Source organism: Mauremys mutica, chromosome 9 (genome assembly GCF_020497125.1).
Source record: "Mauremys mutica isolate MM-2020 ecotype Southern chromosome 9, ASM2049712v1, whole genome shotgun sequence".
NCBI lineage: Eukaryota > Metazoa > Chordata > Testudines > Geoemydidae > Mauremys > Mauremys mutica.
The window spans coordinates 77520553-77541470 of record NC_059080.1 but is presented as its reverse complement, the minus strand read 5'-3'; the positions used below and the strand labels follow the sequence as shown (position 1 = coordinate 77541470).

General features: G+C 44.1%; 1 protein-coding gene across 7 annotated transcripts in view; it reads left to right on the top strand.

Annotated features, from left to right (window-relative positions):
• The window catches only part of ANKUB1 (ankyrin repeat and ubiquitin domain containing 1), a 50260-nt gene that overhangs the window by 12991 nt on the left and 16351 nt on the right, over positions 1-20918 (top strand). The window contains exons 2-5 of one of the 7 annotated variants that reach the window (XM_045029908.1): positions 6086-6212; positions 10810-10953; positions 13659-13724; positions 20205-20421. In XM_045029908.1, coding sequence (XP_044885843.1) covers positions 20379-20421 — 43 coding nt within the window. In that variant the 5' untranslated portion in view covers positions 6086-6212; positions 10810-10953; positions 13659-13724; positions 20205-20378. Of the gene's footprint in view, positions 1-6041; positions 6213-7270; positions 7797-10809; positions 10954-13658; positions 13725-14242; positions 14324-20204; positions 20422-20918 lie in introns of those variants that run through there. The other 6 variants (XM_045029904.1, XM_045029901.1, XM_045029902.1 and 3 more) reach the window with 6 other exon arrangements.

Here is a 20918-nt window from a genome sequence, read left to right as displayed (position 1 = left end):
GGCTGCGAGCTCCTGCCGGGCAGCATGGCTACAAGAGCCACCGGCCTGCCCCGGTGCTCTAGACTGCGTGGTGGCATGACTGCTAGTCCTGGTGCTCTGAGCGGCATGGTAAGGGGGTGGGGAGCAGGGGGGTTGGATAAGGGGCAGGGGATTCCAGGGGGCAGTTGGATTGGCGTGGGAGTCCCAGGGGGGCCTGTCAGGGAGCAGGGGTGTGGGTAGGTGTCGGGGCAGTCAGGGGACAGAGAGCAGAGGGGGTTGGATAGAGGGTGGTGTACAGGGAGTGGTTAGGGCAGGGGGTCCTGGGAGGGGGCGGTCAGGGGACAAGGAGTGGTGGGTGGGGGTTGAATGGGTCGGGTTTCTGAGGGGGGAAGTTGGTGGGCAGGAAGTGGGAGGGGCCGAGGGCCAGACTCTTTAGGGAGGCACAGCCTTCCCTACCCGGCTGGCCCTCCATACAGTTTTGGAAACCTGATGTGGCCCTCAGGCCAAAAAGTTTGCCCACCCCTGGTGTAGCTTATGGTAAGTGACAGTCTCTTAGGGTACGTCTACACTACGGGACTATTCCGAATTTGCATAAACCGGTTTTGTAAAACAGATTTTATAAAATCGAGTGCGCGCGGCCACACTAAGCACATTAATTCGGTGGTGTGCGTCCGCGGTCCGAGGCTAGCGTCGGTTTCTGGAGCGTTGCACTGTGGGTAGCTATTCCCTAGCTATCCCATAGTTCCCGCAGCCTCCCCCGCCCCTTGGAACTTCCGGGTTCTGTCTGGAGAATTTTTAAAAATGATTCTGAATTTCATCTTCTATAACGGAGCGCTGATAGAACGGATTTGCCTGCCCTTACAGCGATCACGTCCGCATGGTCCATGCTGGAGCTCTTTTTTTATTTTGATTTCGGACTGCATCGCCACCCGTGCTGATCGGAGCTCCACGCTAGGCAAACAGGAAATATTCAAAAGTTCGCGGGGCTTTTCCTGTCTACCTGACCACTGCATCCGAGTTCAGATTGCAGTCCAGAGCGGTCAGTGGTGCACTGTGGGATAGCTCCCGGAGGCCAATACCGTCGATCAGCGGCCACACTAACCCTAATCCGATATGTTAATACCGATATTGGCGCTACTCCTCTCGTTAGGGAGGAGTACAGAAACCGGTTTAAAGAGCCCTTTATATCGATATTAAGGGCCTCTTGGTGTGGACGGGTTGGGCGTTAAATCGGTTTTACGCTCCTAAAACCGATTTAAACGCCTAGTGTAGACCAGGCTTTAGTCTCTCTGTGCTTCAGTTTACCTAGCTGTAAAATGAGGGTCATATTTTCTACTTCACAGAGGTGTTATGATAATTTAGAAATAAAGTACTTTGTTTTCCTCAGATAAAAGGTGCAATGAAGGCAACTTTTTATTATCCTTTATCTTTAAGAGATCTATACTGCTGAGAGGAGAGATTGTACATAGCAGGACAGGAAATCAGAGATTTCCTGGGAGTCTCCTGCCTTCACTCATTTCATCTTCTGTGCAAAAATGGGGCTGTAATGTGCACAGAGCCTGACAACCCTGCTGTATATGGGCAAGGACCTTCTGACCGGCCCTGATCTCAGGGAGAGTAAAAGGACAGATGGAAAGATCATTAGTCAGTTCAGGAAATGGGGGCAGAGTACTGAGCTAGAATGGGTAAGTGGGAGCATGATTGGGGGAATAGGTGAGGAATCAGCAACTCAAAAGGGTGGTTGGCTGAAATTGCTTATTTATTACTAAAGAAGCATCAGCAGTGAGTCATTTAAGCTTTATTACAATGAGATAAAAATACTTTTTAGAAGGGTATAATGAAACATGGAATAAGACTTCTTAGTTCAGAAGGAAAACTGTTGCCTTATGTCAGAGGTGGGCAAACTACAGCGGCCCCCGGGACCGTCCTGCCCAGCCCCGAGCTCCTGGCCTGGGAGGCTCTCCCCCTTGCCCCTCCCCTGCTGTCCCCCCTCCCCCGCAGCCTCAGTTCGCTTGCTGCGCCGCCGGCGCAATGCTCTGGGCGGCGGGGCAGAGCTGGGGCATGACCTGATCTCTGTGCTGTGTGGTGGCGGTGGCGGTGTAGCCCGGCTCCAGCCGGGCAGTGTGGCTGTAGCGCCACCAGCCACCGGTACTCCAGGCAGCGCAGTAAGGGGGCAGGGAGCAGGGGGTTGGATAGAGGGCAGGGGAGTTTGAGGTGGTGGTCAGGGGTGGGGGTGTGGATGGTGGTTGGGGGGGAAATGGGATTGAATGAGGGCAGGGGTCCTGGGGGGGAGTCAGGAAGGAGGGGAGGTTGGCTGGGGTGGCGGGGGACAGTCAGGGAACAGGGAGAAGGGGTGGTAGGATGAAACAGTGGTCCCAGGGAGGCCGTCAGGAATGAGAGGAGGGGTTGGATGGGGCAGAGGGGGTCCAGGGATGGTTGGGGATGGGGAGCGGGGGTGTGTGGCTGGGGCAGTGGTCCTGGGGGGGCCGTCAGGGAACAAAGGGGGTTGGATGGGGCAGGAGTTGGCGGGGGGAGCAGATAGGAGGTGGGGGCCAGGCCCCTCCCCTAACCAGCCCTCCATACAATTTACAAAACTTGATGCAGCCCTCAGGCCAAAAAGTTTGCCCACCCCTGCCTTATGTGTTGGTGTGGGGGCGGAGGGAATGACTTCAAGTGGGCAATAATACTCTGTGTCTTTCTGTACTATATCCCACTGTCAGTTACATTTTAACTGCATGGTCTTGTCTATATTATAAATTCTGTAGTGTATATTGTGAGCTGACGTTGCAGTCCATATTAGGGCAAAATCGTCTATGGGGAATCTGCCTGAGTAAAATTTCAGACTTGGGCTCCTTATATGATTTCATACAAAATGAATCATTTCAGTGAGGAAAAAAAACAAAACAAAACACCAGTAAATTAAGTATTTTTTGTCACTTCAGGCCCTATAAAGGACTGTGGTAAAAATATAAATTCTGTTTAATAAAATATCCCTAACATCTTCAGAGGCCCTTTGATGCTGGGGATTTTCTGAAGACTCTAGTATTTGTTACCAAGAGAACAGAGATTGACTAACCATTCTTAAAATAGGCAGAATTATCCTAGGATTAGGATTTATCCAGCGATCAAATTTCTGTTTTATTTTAGACACCATCATACAGTAGGTTTACTAGTCAGATACTAAGCCATATTACTTAATTAAAATGCACTTAAGATTTTTGAATGCTGGTGTTAATATTTTCTAAAGAGTATTTAAGCATTAATTTGCAGGGAAAAAACACATCAGGAATTGCACTTTACCGACAGGAGACCTGATCCTGCAAGGTGATGAGCAACCTGAAATCCTGGAATCACAAAGACTGGGGTGGGGTGAGGGAAAGAGATCTGTAACCTACCATCTTTGCGAGTCATCACAGGATGCTTTTTTCTTTAGGTTACTGGTTTAGCTAGAACAGGGGTCGGCAACCTTTCAGAAGTGGTGTGCTGAGTCTTCATTTTATTCACTCTAAGGGTACGTTTACACTTACCGGGACGGTCGATGCGGCGAGTTCGACTGCTCGGAGTTCGAACTATCGCATCTGATCTAGACGCGATAGTTCGAACCCCGGAAGCGCTAGTTCGAACTCCGGTACTAGGAGTTGCCGGAGTCGACCCTGGAGCTGCGGAGTTCGCTTCCGCGGCGTCTGGACGGTAAGTAAGTTGAACTAGGGTAGTTCGAATTCAGCTACGTTATTCACGTAGCTGAATTCGCGTACCCTAGTTCGACCCCCGAGCTTAGTGTAGACCAGGGCTAATTTAAGGTTTTCCGTGCCAGTAATACATTTTAACATTTTTAGAAGGTCTCTTTCTATAAGTCTATAATCTATAACTAAATTATTGTTGTATGTAAAGTAAATAAAGTTTTTAAAATGTTTAAGAAGCTTCATTTAAAATTAAATTAAAATGCAGAGCCCCCCAGACTGGTGGCCAGGGGCTGGGCAGTGTGAGTGCCACTGAAAATCAGCTTCCGTGCCACCTTTGCACACGTGCCATAGGTTGCCTACCCCTGAGCTAGAACCTTGGTGAATAACTATTGCATTTTTTCTCTTCTGATGGCTGTTAAGTTACCTATGTGAAACTAATGTGATGGTTTCAGTCAAGCTCCTAGTGGATAAATGTCAGTGTCATAAACTCCACTACCCTAACTGGTGTCCAATGAACAAACAGGCATTATTAGGCTATCATTTTAACACCCCTACAGAGATAGTCCCTGCACATCAAGGATGAGGCCCATTAAATGTGATATAGGGAAGCTGGGCCTGTCATTATTTGGGCTGTACATGTTCTGTGGACAAACAGAGGCCTATAATCTCCAGTACTCAGTCATTCTTCCTGAGTGCTAAATTCTCTGACATTCATACTTCCACTAATTCAGACATAAGGGGGAAATTCCATATAGGACAGACATGTCATGAAGGAGGCACATGATCTCTTAAGCCTTGTCTACATTCCATTTTTTGTAAGAATTCCCATTACTGCTAATACTGATACAGCTGCATTGATGTTAGCCATGTTGGGATCTCTAGCATAGATGTCTCTCTAGCTCCAGCAGCCATTATCAGCAGCACCTGGCCAGTTAGACGTGCAGGGCTGCTTGACAGAATGCTATAAATAGCTGCTGGAGAGAGCTCTCCATTCAGGCTCCTCCCAACACTGGCAAATCGGGGCAGGTGTTTCCAAAAACTTCACTGGTAAGATTCCTATAGTAGACAAAACCATAAAGTCTGATTTAGCTACCTAACCCATAGCATTCCAATTGCTGACTCCTGCTAAGTGTGACTTTCAGCGCACACACACACACACACACACACACACATATATATATATAAAATATTTCCAGACTTATTGATTTCTCCTCCAGTGAAAAGCCAGCCTGCAAGGTTCTCTCATGTATATCTCAGTAGAAGGCAACATTATTTTTGTTATTTTCAAACAATACTGATCACGACTATCAACCTGCTTTAGTAAATAAATTTTGGCATAAACAAAAAAATATAAACAGCAAAACTTGAAACAAAATTAAAGGATTATATTTTGTGAACTGTTCCAAAGTCAGGAGCCCTTTACTGCCACAAGCAGCCAGAGCATCTCAGCTAATCTCAGTTGCCCAATGGAGTATAGAAATAAAATTATGAAAGAGGATGGGGATTTGGGAGAGAATGCAGACAGACAAACCAACTCCCTTCTGACATCTCAATCTCACCACTCACCAGTACATTGCTCCAAGTATGGCAGCAGCGGAGAGTGAAGTGAAGGAACTGCATCTGTCACAATCCTAACATTCAACAATAGGCTATTCATGGGTGAGCACCAGAGGGAGATGGGAGGAGCGCAGAACCCTGGTTCTGATCCAAAGCCTAATGAAGTCCATGGAAAAACTCCCATTAGTCATTTTGGGAGAGTATGCCAGCTCAACTTCTCACTTAATGTAGACAGCATTTTTAATCTGAGGAACTCAGAGTCCCAGGGCAATTACTGTATGTATGTCCTCTTAGTCGTTCAGCATAGGCACCCACTCTCCAGCTTCTGGCTCCCTAGCCATTGCCTTTTCTCTCTCCCTCCTGACCAAGGTATCTCCAGGCTGAACAGTTGCATGCTTTCTGTGTTAGTCCCAGCAAAAGACAGTCTACCTAAACAGGCCTGTTTACTTTCTCTTCAGAAGCTAACAGAATAGAACGTCAGAATTACAAACACCTCGGGAATGGAGGTTGTTCATAACTCTGAAACATTCATAACTCTGAACAAAATGTTATGGTTGTTCTTTCAAAAGTGTACAACTGAACATTGACTTAGTAAAGTTTCAAACCTATATTATATAGAAGAAAAATGGTGTTTTTAACCATCCTAATTTCAATGAAACAAGCACAGAAACAGTTCCCTTACCTTGTCAATTTTTTTAAACTTTCCTTTTATTATTTTAGTAGTTTGTGTTTAACACAGTACTGTATTATATTTGCCTTTTTTTGCATTGGGTGGGGGAATCTCTGCTGCTGCCTGATTGTGTACTTCTGGTTCCAATTGAGGTGGGTTTGACTGGTCAGTTTGTAAGGCTATGTCTACACTACAGCCAGCAGTGATGCTCTGAGATCAATCGACTGGCAGTCAATTTAGCGAGTCTAGTGAAGACCCACCCAATTGACAGCAGATCGCTCTCCAGTCGACCCCTGTACTCTACCCCCGACAAGAAGAGTAAGGTAAGTCGATGGGAGAGTTTCTCCCGTTGACCCCCCCCTTCCTTCCCGTGGTGTACGTCAACTCCAATTACGTTATTCATGTAGCTGGAGTTGCGTAGTGTAGGTTGACTTACCACGGTAGTGTAGCCATAGCCTAACTCTGGTACTTGTAATTCTGAGGTTCTACTGTAACTGCCAACAGTTAAGTTACCACAGTTGTTTCCATGCAAGCATATTTTATTCTTAAACTAAAAGCTCTACAGAGAAGACCTATTCAGATCAATTAAAGAATCTACACACATGCTAAGAAGCTTACCAGAGATCACCTCCCAACCCCCATTTCCACAAAGGCTCTGGCCAGTGTTAGTCCTTCTAACCTTTCCCTGAGTATGAAGCTGTCAATGGACCAGAGGTCCTGCCTGTCTGCTGGATCAGAATGAAGGCCCGAGTGTAAACTGAGCCATAGAAAGTCTGTGGTATGTCTAAGGTCAAAGAGTAAGTTAATGGCATGTGAAGAACAAAGGTGGTAGAACCAGGAGGGCAGTGGGGGGCCCCCACAATAGAAATACTGCTGGAGCTAATTTATGTTTCCAACTCTGCTCTCCCATCCCCTCTGACTCCACCCCACTCTCCCCAGCTCCATTTACTCCCTCTCCATTAGCTGATTGGCTCTCAACTTCCAAACTATCAGGTTATGGCCAACATCCCTCCCCTCCAGCATTGCGTTGGGGCAAGGCATCTTTCCACACTCTACTATTCAAAGTGCACGGCTGCTGCTTCTGGTGGAGAACCCAAGAATCCTAAAGCTTATTCCCATGCTCTAAACAATAGCTCTCACACCGCAAACTATTGGCCTTTATATTTACTTTTTTTTTTTAAAATATAAGTAGCTAATGTTTCTCACGGTGAATTCAGAAGTGTAAATAGAAAAATAAAGTTGTTATGGTAACATGAATAAATGTGGCTTAGACTTATTTACAAGACACTTTGCAGATGGCAATAAGCAAACATTTCAGTTTAACAGCTGCCAAGGATCCTTGTTTGATGACTCTCAGTGCTTTAATCAGTAGCACTTTGACTAAGCATAGTTACTGATTGCGTGCACAGTGGGTAGGATGGTAGAAGTAGGATTAGCTTGGATCCTGTATGTACATGTTTGAAACTTGTTCACACTTGCCTTAATCAATATGTGGTTTGTTGGTTGCACTAAGCGCATGGGTGGGAGAATTCCCCCCCCCCCCCAAATTCAGCTGAGCTAGAGAAACACATTCATGACATTGTATCTCACGGTCAGTGCTGCCTTTACTGCAGGGCTTTTTCTGGCAGGCATTTGTTTTGAAGAGAAGAAACTCTTTGCATTTAGGCTCAATATTTGTAGTCTTCTCTGGCTCGTTGTAGTATGGATTTTGCTTTTTTGTTTTTGTCTTTTGTCATTAATCGTGGATATGAACTTGGCAAGGCGTGTGTTTTGGTAGCTCCGCAAGGTCCTAGCAGTTTTTAAGAGTGTTTTGCAAGATGAGGATTTTCATAGCTTTTGAAGGATTTTGTGAATCTTTTGACATTTCATCAGACCAAACTGTGCAAGCCGTAAAACTGATGATAAAGGTAGGTGCTTAACTAATTATCAAGCTAATTATTTTTAATTTTGATATGTTTAACTTATGGTTTAAATACACGTATAATATAAATTTATACTGCATAGTATTCCCTATTCTAATGTAAGGGAGTTCATTTTATAGGTCTTCTGGCTGCCTATCCCTGATTTCTGTGTAAGGCTTCTGAGACTCTTACTGCCTGATTTTCAGGTTTAGCCAAGCTCTGCTTGTTGCAATATGAAAGATGGGGCAGCAGGCAAAGCTACCGTTATACTACCATTATAATAGACAGGCTCCTGGTGAAAGTTAGAGCAATCTCGGGGCTACTTTAACTTGCATTTGGCTGCCAGCAGCCAGCCCCAAGTGAGAATCCTCAGGAATCCAATAGCACACTGGTTACACATCTCTTTCTCCCTAGCCATGTTTCCCACATAGACTCTACTGATTCTTGGGCAGCGGGGCGGGAGGGGGAGAAGTGGGGCGGAGCGTTCAGGGGAGGAGGCGGAGGTGGAGCAGTGGTGAGCTGGGGCCAGCTGCCGGCTCATCTGCCCACCTGCCACTGCCTGCCCACTCACTCGCTCGCCTCCTGAGCCCCCCTCCCTCACCTGCCGCCGCAGGCCGCACAGTGAGCCCACGCGGGCCGCATGTTGTGCAGGCCTGGTTTACAGGCTCAGTGGCATTGTGTCAGAGGAAATTCAGACAAGCATTGGTCTCTCTGCGAAGGCATCTTTTTGAACCACTGACAACAAGCAGCATAATTTTATGTGAAATCTGATTGTCTTCAGCATCAGCAGCTCTGGGAACAGTGTTCCAGTTCATGGGCGCAACTGGGAAAGTGTTCAGAGCTAGCATGTGTGTTTGTGTAGAGCGTCAAGGGAACAGTCAATGGAGGAAGGAAGACCCTGTGAGATGCCCCAGTCAAGGCTGGGATTAAAAGAGAGACCTGATTCCCCAGAGGTCTCAAATTGTCACCCCCAAACTCCAGGCACATGTGCAGCAACTTGCACTCTACATTACATGGTGCCAGAATGATCACAGTGACATTTCAACTTGCTCCTTGTGAGATGAGACTCCTGTGATTCAGGAGTCCCTGTGGCTGCAGGTTTAGCTGCATTGTCTGAATTAACCCTATATTGTTTTATGCATTTACTTTGACACAGCAAGGAAAAGCACTATTTATGTCACGTTCATCCTTTCAAGGAGAGAGTCCAGAGTACTTGCACAGTCAGGCTCACACTTTAAAAATGGCTTCTAATTTTGGTGTCCTCAAGTTCTGATGCCAGCTGTGAATATGTAGGGTGAGATTTTCAAAAGCACTCAGTCTGGTTTAACTCTGCTCCCACTGAAGTCAATGGGAGTTGTTTACATGGGATCAGATAGGCCAGGGGTTGACAACCTTTCAGAAGTGGTGTGCCGAGTCTTCATTTATTTATTCACTCTAGTTTAAGGTTTCACGTGCCAGTGATACATTTTAACATTTTTAAAAGGTCTCTTTCTATAAGTCTATAATCTATAACTAAACTATTGTTGTATGTAAAGTAAATAAGGTTTTTAAAATGTTTAAGAAGCTTCATTTAAAATTAAATTAAAATGCAGAGCCCCCCAGACCAGTGGCCAGGACCCGGGCAGTGTGAGTGCCACTGAAAATCAGCTCGTGTGCCACCTTTGGCACGCATGCCATAGGTTGCCTACCCCTGAGATAGGCCAATACAGAGCTCTTTAGAAAATCCCACCTGACATCTAATTCAGGTATCTAAATATTCATTTAGGTGCCTCATTTTAGGCACCCAAGTTTGAAGCTGGTAAAATAATAATATAATATAATAAATTAATAATATAATTATATATATGTAGTCTAGGTCCCTAAAGTTGGGCACCCAAACATATGAGGTAACCAAAAGCATAGGCCACTTGGAAAAACTTGAGCTTTCATAACTCCCCAGCAAGAAGGTCACAGCCTCTGTATTTTTGCTTTAGCTTTGTGTCACTTGTAATGGATCAGATGTATTCATTTGTAGCAGCAACACTTCATCACGTTCTTTAGCCTCCTATACACACAGAATTTTTGTAATTTATAAGCAAAAAATATACCTAGCCTAAATCAAGACTCTTAGATCTCAACACTATTTTCTTTTCAAAACAAAAAGGTATCAATCTTGTATCTAGCAGTCAGGGCCGCCCAGAGGATTCCGGGGGCCCAGGGTCTTCGGTGGCGGGGGGCCCTTCCGTTCCGGGACCCACCGCCTAAGTGCCCCGAAGACCCGCGGCGGGGGCCTCCCTGCCGCCGAATTACCGCCGAAGCGGGACTCGCCGCCGAAGCGCAGCCTGGTCTTCGGCGGTAATTCGGCGAGGGGGGGGTCCCCGCCGCGGGTCTTCGGGGCACTTCGGCGACGGGTCCCGGAACGGAAGGGGCCCCCCGCCGCCAAAGACCGGGCTGCGCTTCGGCGGCGGGTCCCGCTTCCCCCCCGCCCCGGCCCCGGCCCCAGCCTCTTACCCCCGGCTCCCTCCTCACCCGGAGCCTCAGTGCCTCGCCGGAACAGCCGCAGCGTGTGGCCGGCGGGGCCTGAGCTCCGTCCCGCTCCGAGCCGCGTGGGGAGGGGGCGGGGCTGGGATCTCCACGCCGAGCGGAGGGAGCTCAGGCCCCATTGGAGCTCCCAGCCCCGCCCCCTCACCACGCGGCCCTGAGCGGGGCGGAGCTCAGGGGCCCTGGCGGAGACTCAGCGCTTGATGCGCTGAGGCTCCAGGAGAGGGGCGGAGGTGGGAGCCTCCGCTGTTCTCTTGGGGGCCCCTGCGGAGCCCGGGGCCCAGGGCAAATTGCCCCCTTTGCGCCCCCCCTCTGGGCGGCCCTGCTAGCAGTTGTATGTTCTTAGAACACTTTACTTGGACTGTAAGCCCTGTGGGGCAAAGAGCAGTTTCTAAGGCACTAATGTAATATACATACACCAAAAATGAATGCAGATTTGTTCTGGGTAGGAATCACTGCTGCATAGACATTCTTTTCACAATTTATTATTCATTTTTAGGATTATTTCCACATTCCACTTTCTGAAGACAAACAAGGCAGACGATATTTGGAGCTGATCTATGCAGGAGCAATACTGAAGGATAACTGGATCCTTGCTGACATAGGGATATCAGTTTCCTCGACTATTAAATGTGTTGTTAAGGTACAGTATGATTAAAAAACAGATAGTCTTAAGTTGTCCAGAAATTCTGTGTGTTTTTTGGTTCTCCTTCTAGACCCTGTGCTAAATTTAACATCACTAAGCAGCAGTAAAAAGTATCTAACCTCAAGAATAGCCACCCTGACCTTCAAAGAATGAGTGTAAAAAGTTGTTATGGTAACATGAATGATTGGGCTTACATTTATTTACATGGAACTTTAAAGACTGTAAAAATAGGGTCTCTCTACAGAAAAGGTATCTCTACAGAAATTGAATTTGTGGAATGAAAGACCTTTACAAATAGGGAGAAAAAGCCTGATACAGCACAATACCCATTTCCCACTGTGGGCAATAGATTTAGGAGGATCTTGTCAACCATATATTTCTGTCACCCCCAAATCCATTCCTTCCCTCAGTATCTGTGATCACAAATTGACTTTTGGTCATGTTCTGTCATTTTTCCTCTGCTGAATATATATCTTGGCAGTCAGTTGCTGCTGCTCCTTCATGAGGTGCAGAAAAGCTAAAGGTAAATTGCATTAAATAAAAAAATAGCACTAGTCTCTCTACTCCCACTTGCACAGGCTTCAGTAGCTCCAGTAAGCTAAGTGCATCAAATTTTAAGTACAGCACATAGTATAGTCTTTATAATACTACTGATGAAAATAGAGAGAGAGAGAGGCCACAGCTGGAACCTTGAATTTGAACCTCTTCAAAAGAGGGTGTAGATTATATCCCAATCCTTGGCTCCAATCCTACCCCAATGGTTTTGGTTCTGAATTGGATTCTAAACCAGAATGAACTATTTTTCCATTCATGGTTCAGCTGTGAACAAACTTGTGAGAAATGCTCACCATTCAGAGATCTAATCTTGCAAGGTTGCCAGCATTCAAGATGACTGAAATCTCATAAGCAGCTGATCTCATGAGACTTTCACCATTTTGGGCTGAAATCTCAAAATCAGCTATTTAGATTTCGAGATCATTACAAATAAAGATGAGCCCTGGCCCTTATTAGGCCTCTAAGCTGAACCCTAAAGCAAGCCAAAGCCTATCCCTGTATCCAGTGAGAAGCAAGCATTCCAAGTTAATTTTAGAGGCATTGTTCTAAGAAGAATTATCATTCATTATAACTTAACATCATGGTTTGGCTCCCTCCTTAGGATCATAGAATATCAGGGTTGGAAGGGACCTCAGGAGGTCATCTAGTCCAACCTCCTGCTCAAAGCAGGACCAATCCCCAACAGGGCCGGCTTTAGGCCTATTCCACCAATTCCCCCGAATCGGGCCCCACACCTAAGAGGGCCCCGTGCCCAATGAGAATCCCTTCCCTGGCTAGAGGCGCCTTTTTAATTTTTACTCACCTGGCAGCGCTCCGGGTCTTCAGCGGCACTTCGGCGGCAGGTCCTTCGCTCACTCCGGGTCTTCAGCAGCACTTCGGCAGTGGGTCCTTCACTGCCGCCGAAGACCTGGAGCAAGTGAAGGACCCGCCACCAAAGTGCCGTCGAAGACTCGGAGCACCGCCCGGTGAGTACAAGCTCCATGTGTTTTTTTACATTTTTTTTTAAGTCATCCCTGCCGGTGCCCCGCCGAAACTGTTCAAATTGGGCCCCGCACTTCCTAAAGCCGGCCTTATCCCCAAACAGATTTTTGCCCCAGATCCCACTGTAATTGGAAAATCTTTTCTTCCTTCATTCTCAGGAAGTAGAACATAAGATTTCATCTTGCTTTCTAAATGCACCTATATTGAAATAACCTGGGTTTTTCTTGTTGTGTATAACAAAAGTCACTCTTTTGCTGGAATACATGAGAAGGAGTTAGAATTTCAGGGGAATAACTCCTAATTTTGTATTACAGCTCTATGCCAACACTATTAAAGGAAATAAGCAATGCATAAGACGTCACAAAAGACAATAGCAGCTCAGGCTGGTATGGTTTGGTAAAATAACTGTATCCTTAATATATAACTAAGGAAAACATGACATATATGATGTCTTTTGGGCATAATTTTCAAACCTGGTAGCCTAAATTTGGACACCTAGACCTGCATCTAGCTGTCTAAATTGTTGCTGTTTATATATACCTGGTTCAGACACATTAATGATTATACAGGCTATTAAAAGTATATTTAGACATCAAAATTGGGCTGTCTAGGGCAAATTCTGTCTTCATTTACAATTGGAAAGTCAATAAATAATACTTTGCACTTCTACAGTGCACACATCTGAGGATTTCAAACATTGTCTGAGCAGTAATGGATTAAATCTCCTAGCATCCCTGTAAGCCAGGTATAATTAGTTATTATAAGTATTCTTTCCATATTACATGTTGGGAAACAGAGGCACAGAAGTTAAGAGACATTTCCAGGGAATCTGGGTACAGCCAGGAATACAATATAGGTTGCCTGACTCTGAGTGCTATGTTTTAACCAAAAGGTCCCCCTTTTTCAGTGCTGTTGCACACATGGACCTAAGGACAGAATATGGCATTTGGGGGCTACCGTTTAACCAATATTCACTTAAAGTCAGTAATTCCATGAAAGTGTACAACACAGCTGAGTGAGGCTTACACAAATTAAAATCAGATAATTACCAATTGCCATCTCATACATTTATTTTTAAACAGTATTTTGACTTGATTGTTTCCAGTTACAAGAAAAACAGAAAGTACTTCAGTCAAAGAAGGTATAAAATATTTTTTTTTATACAGGGCTTTTCAGTGTCTGAATGTCCCTTGTAGCCTGTGATTACTGTGATAAAGTCCTATCATGCAAAGGTATTGTCAAGCTTATTCAATGTTAGGCCTAAAACTTCCGAAAGCCTCAAAGATCAAGCATAGCAACCAGAGCAAGTGTAGCAAGTTTAAACGGAAATATTGTAGACCTGTGGTCAGCTGTAAAAAGCAAGCTTTGCAATATTAGGCATAGCAAATTCAGACTAAGAAATATTGTAGACTTGTGGTCATCTTCAAAAAGCAGGCTTTGCAAAATTAGATATGGATTTGTGGTCAAGGTGTAAAACAACCAAGCACTTCTTTAGGCTGCTTCAAATGTTCTGTGTCTGACACATTAACCACAATTAGGACAACTGGCTGTATTTGGAGAATATGAGCTGTGCACCTGTGCATAGATCATAATTTCAAAGTAATCACAACTACCACAGTAAACATTTGGCCTAACCTGATTGTTTGACCTGCTTCAAAACACGGCAGGCAGATGAGATAAAATGTGTAGAGCCTCAGGTGGGTTTGTGTGTGTGTCTTGGTCTAAGAGGTCATTCTCTTTGATCGGTCAGACCCACACCCCCTGAACGGAGGAAACCTGAACTACACCGACTATCTGTACCTGGCCAGTGCAAAGAGCGGTCGACTAAAAGGTAACGTATTCTTGGCAGGGTAAGGTTTTAAAGTAAAAAAAGTCTGGTTGCATGCAGTATAAAGTAACGGAGTAGAGAAGTCTGGGTTGCTTGAGCTAATTTGATCTCAAGTTGTGTTGGCACTACAGTATTACAAATGGTAGTGTCCGGATAATTTGATCTCAAGTCATATCAATGCTGCAGTAGTAAAAACAGTAGTAAAATCTTAATAGAAGTATTAGATTGTTTAGGAATAGTTATAAGTTGCTAATACAGTAGTTTTACTTATGCTTGTGCTCACTGATGGCGGGAACAGTATGTGCAAAGTTGGTAATCAATAAGTAACAGTAGCTTTGCGTGTACTTGTACCTGCCTTCAGTATCACCAGCCATTTATATTCAATGCTAATAGTATGATTTATAGTAGTAAGTAATTGATGCATAATATTACCTGTACTTGTGCTTGTTTGCAATACAATTTGCCATTTATATTAATCCTTATTCAATGCTGGTCTCTATTTCTCCTTTTCCTATTCTGTCTGTGTTGCATTTATAGCTGTAAGTCATTAAAAACCTTTTTTGAGGAATAATCAGTAGTCTTAGTTTTCTCTTATATGGACACTGCTCAACCTCATTACATCTGTGTTGGGTGGTGGGAAGTAGCGATCACCCGGGGCCCCACTGGGGCCCTGACGTGTGCCTCCTTCTTCCTTTATCTCTGCATAGTCTTTTTTTCGAGTCTTCTCCCTCTCCCAAATCCCATAACAGGTCATTTTCCTTAATTTTCTGAGGTGGCTGATTGCTGCCTTTATTTTAAAGAAAATACAACTCCTCCTCTTGGAGGATTTTCACTCTGGCTGGAAGGAGGAGCAGTTGCCCTTTGCATGAAAAGGACTGTTTAATATGGTTTTGCACAAGACCTTTACAGCTGGTCTTAAATCTTAATCCAAAACAATTATTTCTGTCCCTCACAGTCAATGTCTGTAACAACCTTGGCTGTTTTCATCCATCATGAGGAACACTTTTATTCTCTCCAGGGTGGCATTTGTGTGTCATGGGGCTCCTAACTACCTTTCTTGTCTATAAGCATATCAGATCTTCTCAGCTACTAAATTAGAGTATTCTGTGCACCTGCCATCCATATGAGTAATCATGTCCATGTTACCACTGCTGAGGGGTTACGCAAAAGTCATGCGTTAATAAGACCAGATACTTGGCCCTGCTCCATTTCCTTGGACAGCCAATGCTGCCTTAAACAGGTGAAGTGCCAGAGTAACTATCCCTAATCACCTTATTACAGCCTCCAGTGGAGGCAGTGTGGCCATGCAGGTGGGGGCAATAAACTCTTGGGGACCATTACCAGTCAGCACAACTTAGAGCAGCCCTGAGGATAAAACCAGACCCTGGCTAGCCTCAGGGCTGAGGAATGTAATGTTGGTGTACAGCCACCTGTGATCTCCACTACCCCAGGTCCTATAACAAGCACAGTTCATCCAGATCTGAGTTTCAGGGCCATAGGTGTCAGCTGATTTTTCAGCAACGCTTCTTGCATGAGTGCTGGAAAGAAGGAGAACAGGATCCCTGCATTCTCTTCCCACAAACTCATCTATGCAGGGCCAGGCACGATTTGACCTTCAATTTTTTGTCAGAAGGGAGATAAGTGCTGATGCTAAAAAAAAATACCAGGCAAAACAAAGCATTGTAGAAACAGACATGATAAAAATACACAACAGTACTGCAACCTAAATTTCTGTTTCATACACACTAGGAAGACTGTCTTTTAGAGTGGGCTTTTTTTTTTATTAGCTGCAAACTGCAAAGCCATGTTCAGTAATTAATGAGGTGGGCTGTTGCAAGGCAGCAGCTTCTGTGCACTAACAAGCCTGGCTTCTCGCCATGGTTGTTATATAAGCCGGGAAAGATCCTGAAGATAGCTTGGCTGTATGTAGGTCCCTCAGTCCATAAACAATAAAGAACATTTTTAGTCTTGCTATTGCTCCACTCTCACAGGGTTAGTTGGCCAGAATTATTGCTGCTTCTGGCACAGCATCACTAGGGCTACAGCGCATAAAAACAAGGAGTGGAACAGTGAGGCAAAAGGACTGCAGTGTTAGGATGTCTTTGAGAAACTTAGCTGCTTGTTTACTCCAAGTCTTCTGGTTCTAGCTTTATTGTTGTTGCTGTTTCCCTGAGGAGAAAGATAAATTTAATTTAATCAAGTCCTTGATCTGTATGCATGTTGCATGCTGTGTGTTTGCTTTTTCTTCAGAAGAGGCTGAGATTTAGTGGTAGGAATTCGTTTTTAAATTGCCTCTTTAAACCCTGATGCAGCACCTCCCTTGGTAAATCTGTATAGTCACTGCCCATTCCTGCAAGGTGGTGACCGCCTCCAGAGAGTCAATAATTGAGAGGCCACAGCATTTTGCTTGAGATGCTCAACACCTCTGGAGAGTAGTCCTTAAACATGTGGCTCTCTTTAGGATTGAGAATTTACATGCATTTCCGTAACACCTATCATAAAACACTAGACGCACCAACAATCAGTACTTAAAAACACCATTTACAAAATATATGCAACATGACGCAGCATCAACAACAGTAATTGATTTATCAATTCACCAAAACTGAGATCCTCTCCAATAAATCCAATTTCCCTTAGAAAAAACTTGCATAATAGAAAAGCTTTGCACATGAAGGTCCATAAATTCTGGTTTTGTTGGAACAAAGGGTGACATTAATTTTGGGAGGTGAAAGCCTTCATCCTATAATGTTTTGTCAGCAACCCCTAGGCATGGAAATATAGGAATTGTCAGACCAACTGTCCCAGCTGATATCAATTGTTGGAATGGAATATAAAGAGAGAGCTGGTCTCATGAAGGTTGCCTTCACTAGAAAATGGTATGATGTGGTTTGAACATGACCGTGTAGAGTTGAGTCAGCTGACAAGACTGAATAACACTCAGATCCCTTTCCTCAGTACTCCTTCCTAGGCAATCATTTCTCATATTATATGTGTACAACTGATTGTTCCTTCCTAAGTGGAGTACTTTCCATTTGCCCTTATTGAATTTCATCCTATTTACTTCAGACCATTTCTCCAGTTTGTTCAGATCATTTTGAATTTTAATCCTATCCTGCAAAGCACTTGCAACCCCTCCCAGCTTGGTATCATCCACAAACTTATTTGCTCCATTATCTTTCCGGGTACTGAAGTTAAGATGACTGGTCTGTAACTCCCCAGGTTATTCTTATTTTCCTTTTTATAGATTGGTACTATATTTGCCCCTTTTCCAGTCCTCTGGAATCTCTCCCATCTTCAATGACTTTTCAAAGATAATTGCTAACCTAATGGCTCAGATATCTCCTCAGTCAGCTTCTTGAGTATTCTAGGATGTATTTTATCAGGACGTGGTGACTTGAAGACATCTAACTTGTCTAAGTAATGTTTTAACTTGTTCTTTCCCTATTTTAGCCTCTGATCCCACCTCATTTTCACTGGCATTCACTATGTTAGAAGTCCAGTCAAAACCTTTTTGTCGAAAACAGAAACAAAAAAGTCATTTAGCACATCTGCCATTCTCACATTTTCTGTTATTGTTCTCTTCCACATTGAGTAATGGGTCTACTCTGTCCTTGGTCTTCCTCTTGCTTCTAATGTATTTTGTTTTCTTGTTACCCTTTATGTCTCTAGCTAGTTTAATCTCATTTTGTGCCTTGGCCTTCCTAATTTTGTCCCTACATACTTGTGCTATTTATATTCAACCTTTTATCTTGACCGAGTTTCCACTTTTTGTAGGACTCTTTTTTGAGTTTCAGATAATTGAAGATCTACTGGTTAAGACGAGGTGGCCTCTTGCCATACTTCCTATCTTTCCTATGCTGTAGGATAGTTTGCTATTGTGCCCTTAATAATGTCTCTTTAAAAAACTGCCAACTGACTGAATTGTTTTTCCCCTTAGACTTGCTTCCCATGGGATCTTACCTACCAGCTCCCTGAGTTTCCTAAAGTTTGCCTTCTTGAAATCCATTGTGCAGTTTTCCCTCCTACCATTCCTTAGAATCATGAACTCTACCATTTCATGATCACTTTCACCTAAGCTGCCTTCCACTTTCAAATTCTCAACCAGTTCCTCCTTATTTGTCAAAAATCAAATCTAGAACAGCCCCTACTCTTAGGCCTGGTCTACACTGGGGGGGAGCGGTGTTGATGTAAGATACGCAACTTCAGCTATGGGAATACCGTAGCTGAAGTAGATGTATCTTATTTCAACTTACCTCCCGTCCTCACAGCGTGGGATCGACGTCTGCAGCTCCCCCGTTGACTCCGCTACTGCCGCTCACTCTGGTCAAGTTCCGGAGTTGATGGGAGCGTATTCGGGGATAGATATATCGTGTCTAGACGAGACCCGATATATCGATCCCTGATAAATCGATTGTAGTCTGGACATACCCTAAGTGTCTAATGCTGTCATCTAATGCTACTTTTAACAGTCATGTCAAATACGGTAACATTTTCTAGTGAAAACAAGTCCTAAGTGTCAAGCATGCCAGTGACACCACAGAAATAATAAGGGACACACAACCCAAACTATGAAGGGCTGAAATCTCATCAAGTGAGTAGCCAGCCTTATTCTGTTAGCTGAAATATGAATGATCTTCAACTAATGGTGCTTGGGAAACCCCAAAAATGTCACTGAAAATTTTGACTAACTTTATCATCAGGCATAGCAACTCAAAGAACATATTGCAGTAAGCCAATCTGGAGAAGACAAAAGTACAGGCTTTTGACAAGGCCTTAGTCAAGCACAGAGATAACAAAAGCAACTATGGGAGGAGAGGGGGGAGGCTATCTGAACATCCACAAGCAGTCAAAGATCCTATAGGAAGTCTAGATTGTAAATTGTAAGATATCCTCTCTGCCATCTCTCTTGTTTCACTAATAGAGCCAAATTCTGCTCTAAACTCACAGATGCTACTCAGCTGAAGTTAATGCGGTGCACTAATGTGCAGAATTAAGCTTACGTTTTTAAGCAGTGACCATGCGTTAATTGTTGTACAAGATGTAAAATACAGACAGACCTTACCTTGGAACTGTTATAAATGAAATAAAAATACATGCTTATGACTTTCCTCCTTGCATTTGAAAGCATTTTACAAATCTGAAATAGCTAAGCCTCACAACATCCCTGTGAAATAAATATTATTAGATCTATTTCATAGATGAGTGAACTGGAGCACAGATTTGTTCGGGGCCCACTCCTCCAGGTGTTAAAAGCCCCTCTCAAGAGACGATGAGTGACCTAATGTTTCACTGATATCCAAAGGAGTTTGTTGTTCAGCATCTCACAAGAGGTGCTTGATATCTTGCTGGTTTGGGCCTTTAATGACTGGATGAAGGTCAAGCAGCCAGTTTGAGGGATAGCTGGTAATAGAACCTAGTCTCCTGCTCTATCCACTAGTCCAGGGGTTGGCAGCCTTTCAGAAGTGGTGTGCCAAGTCTTCATTTATTCACTCTAATTTAAGGTTTCACGTGCCAGCAATACATTTTAACATTTTTAGAAGGTCTCTTTCTATAAGTCTATAATATATAACTAAACTATTGTTGTATGTAAAGTAAATAAGCTTTTTAAAATGTGTAAGAAGTTTCATTTAAAATTAAATTAAAATGCAGAGCCCCCCGGACTGGTGGCCAGGAGCTGGGCAGTGTGAGTGCCACTGAAAATCAGCTTGCATGCCGCCTTCGGCACGTGTGCCATAGGTTGCCTACCCCTGCACTAGACCACACTCAAACAAAAAGGACAGTAGATCCTTAGATGTGTAAAACCAGTGTACCTAAACTATAGGCACAATTTACAAGAGCAGTGTTGCTGGATCACTTATGTCATTATTATTTTTGCTTTTAGGAAGAAGACAAACCAGCCTTCTATGTATACAATGCTGTAATCCAAGAGAAAGTGCCCATTAAGGGGAGTGTTTATCTTCTTGCTTCAAAAGTGTCCCTTTTGAAAACACTGGTAACCCTGAAATGTGGCATTCCAAATAGTGTTTATTGTCTCAGGACTCCAGAGGGCAGGGAGATGTATGACTGCAACACACTGAACGATTACCAGTTAGATATAGGTATAAGATGGTTTTATTTTCACTACCTACTAAATACAGCAATGTTGACCAAATACGTATCTATAATGTCAGTTTTCTGTATTTAAGGAATTATTTATCATTAAGTTTATATTTAGGGAAACCTGAAAAGCATTAATATTATTGATACTTTTCTAATGCAGATCTCAGTATTTTAAAAAAAAACATTTTGGGTCATATGATGCCCTTCAGAATAAAACAACGTGAAATGCAGGTGGAGAGACAAAAATTAATGATGCACAAAAGGAACCCATAATGTACTTCTGCATGCCTTTGTAACAATATTGGGCCTGCATTTGTACCATTGTAAGTTGGGACTTCTTTCACTGGAGCTGCACTGGTATAAAACTGGTGTAAGGGAGAGAAGATTGAGGATTCTTATTCTTGTCCCTGCCCAAAGCATTGACTCCGCAGCTCCAATTGGCCAGGAACTATGGCCAATGGGAGCTGCAGGGGCGGCACCTGCGGGCCGTGCCTCT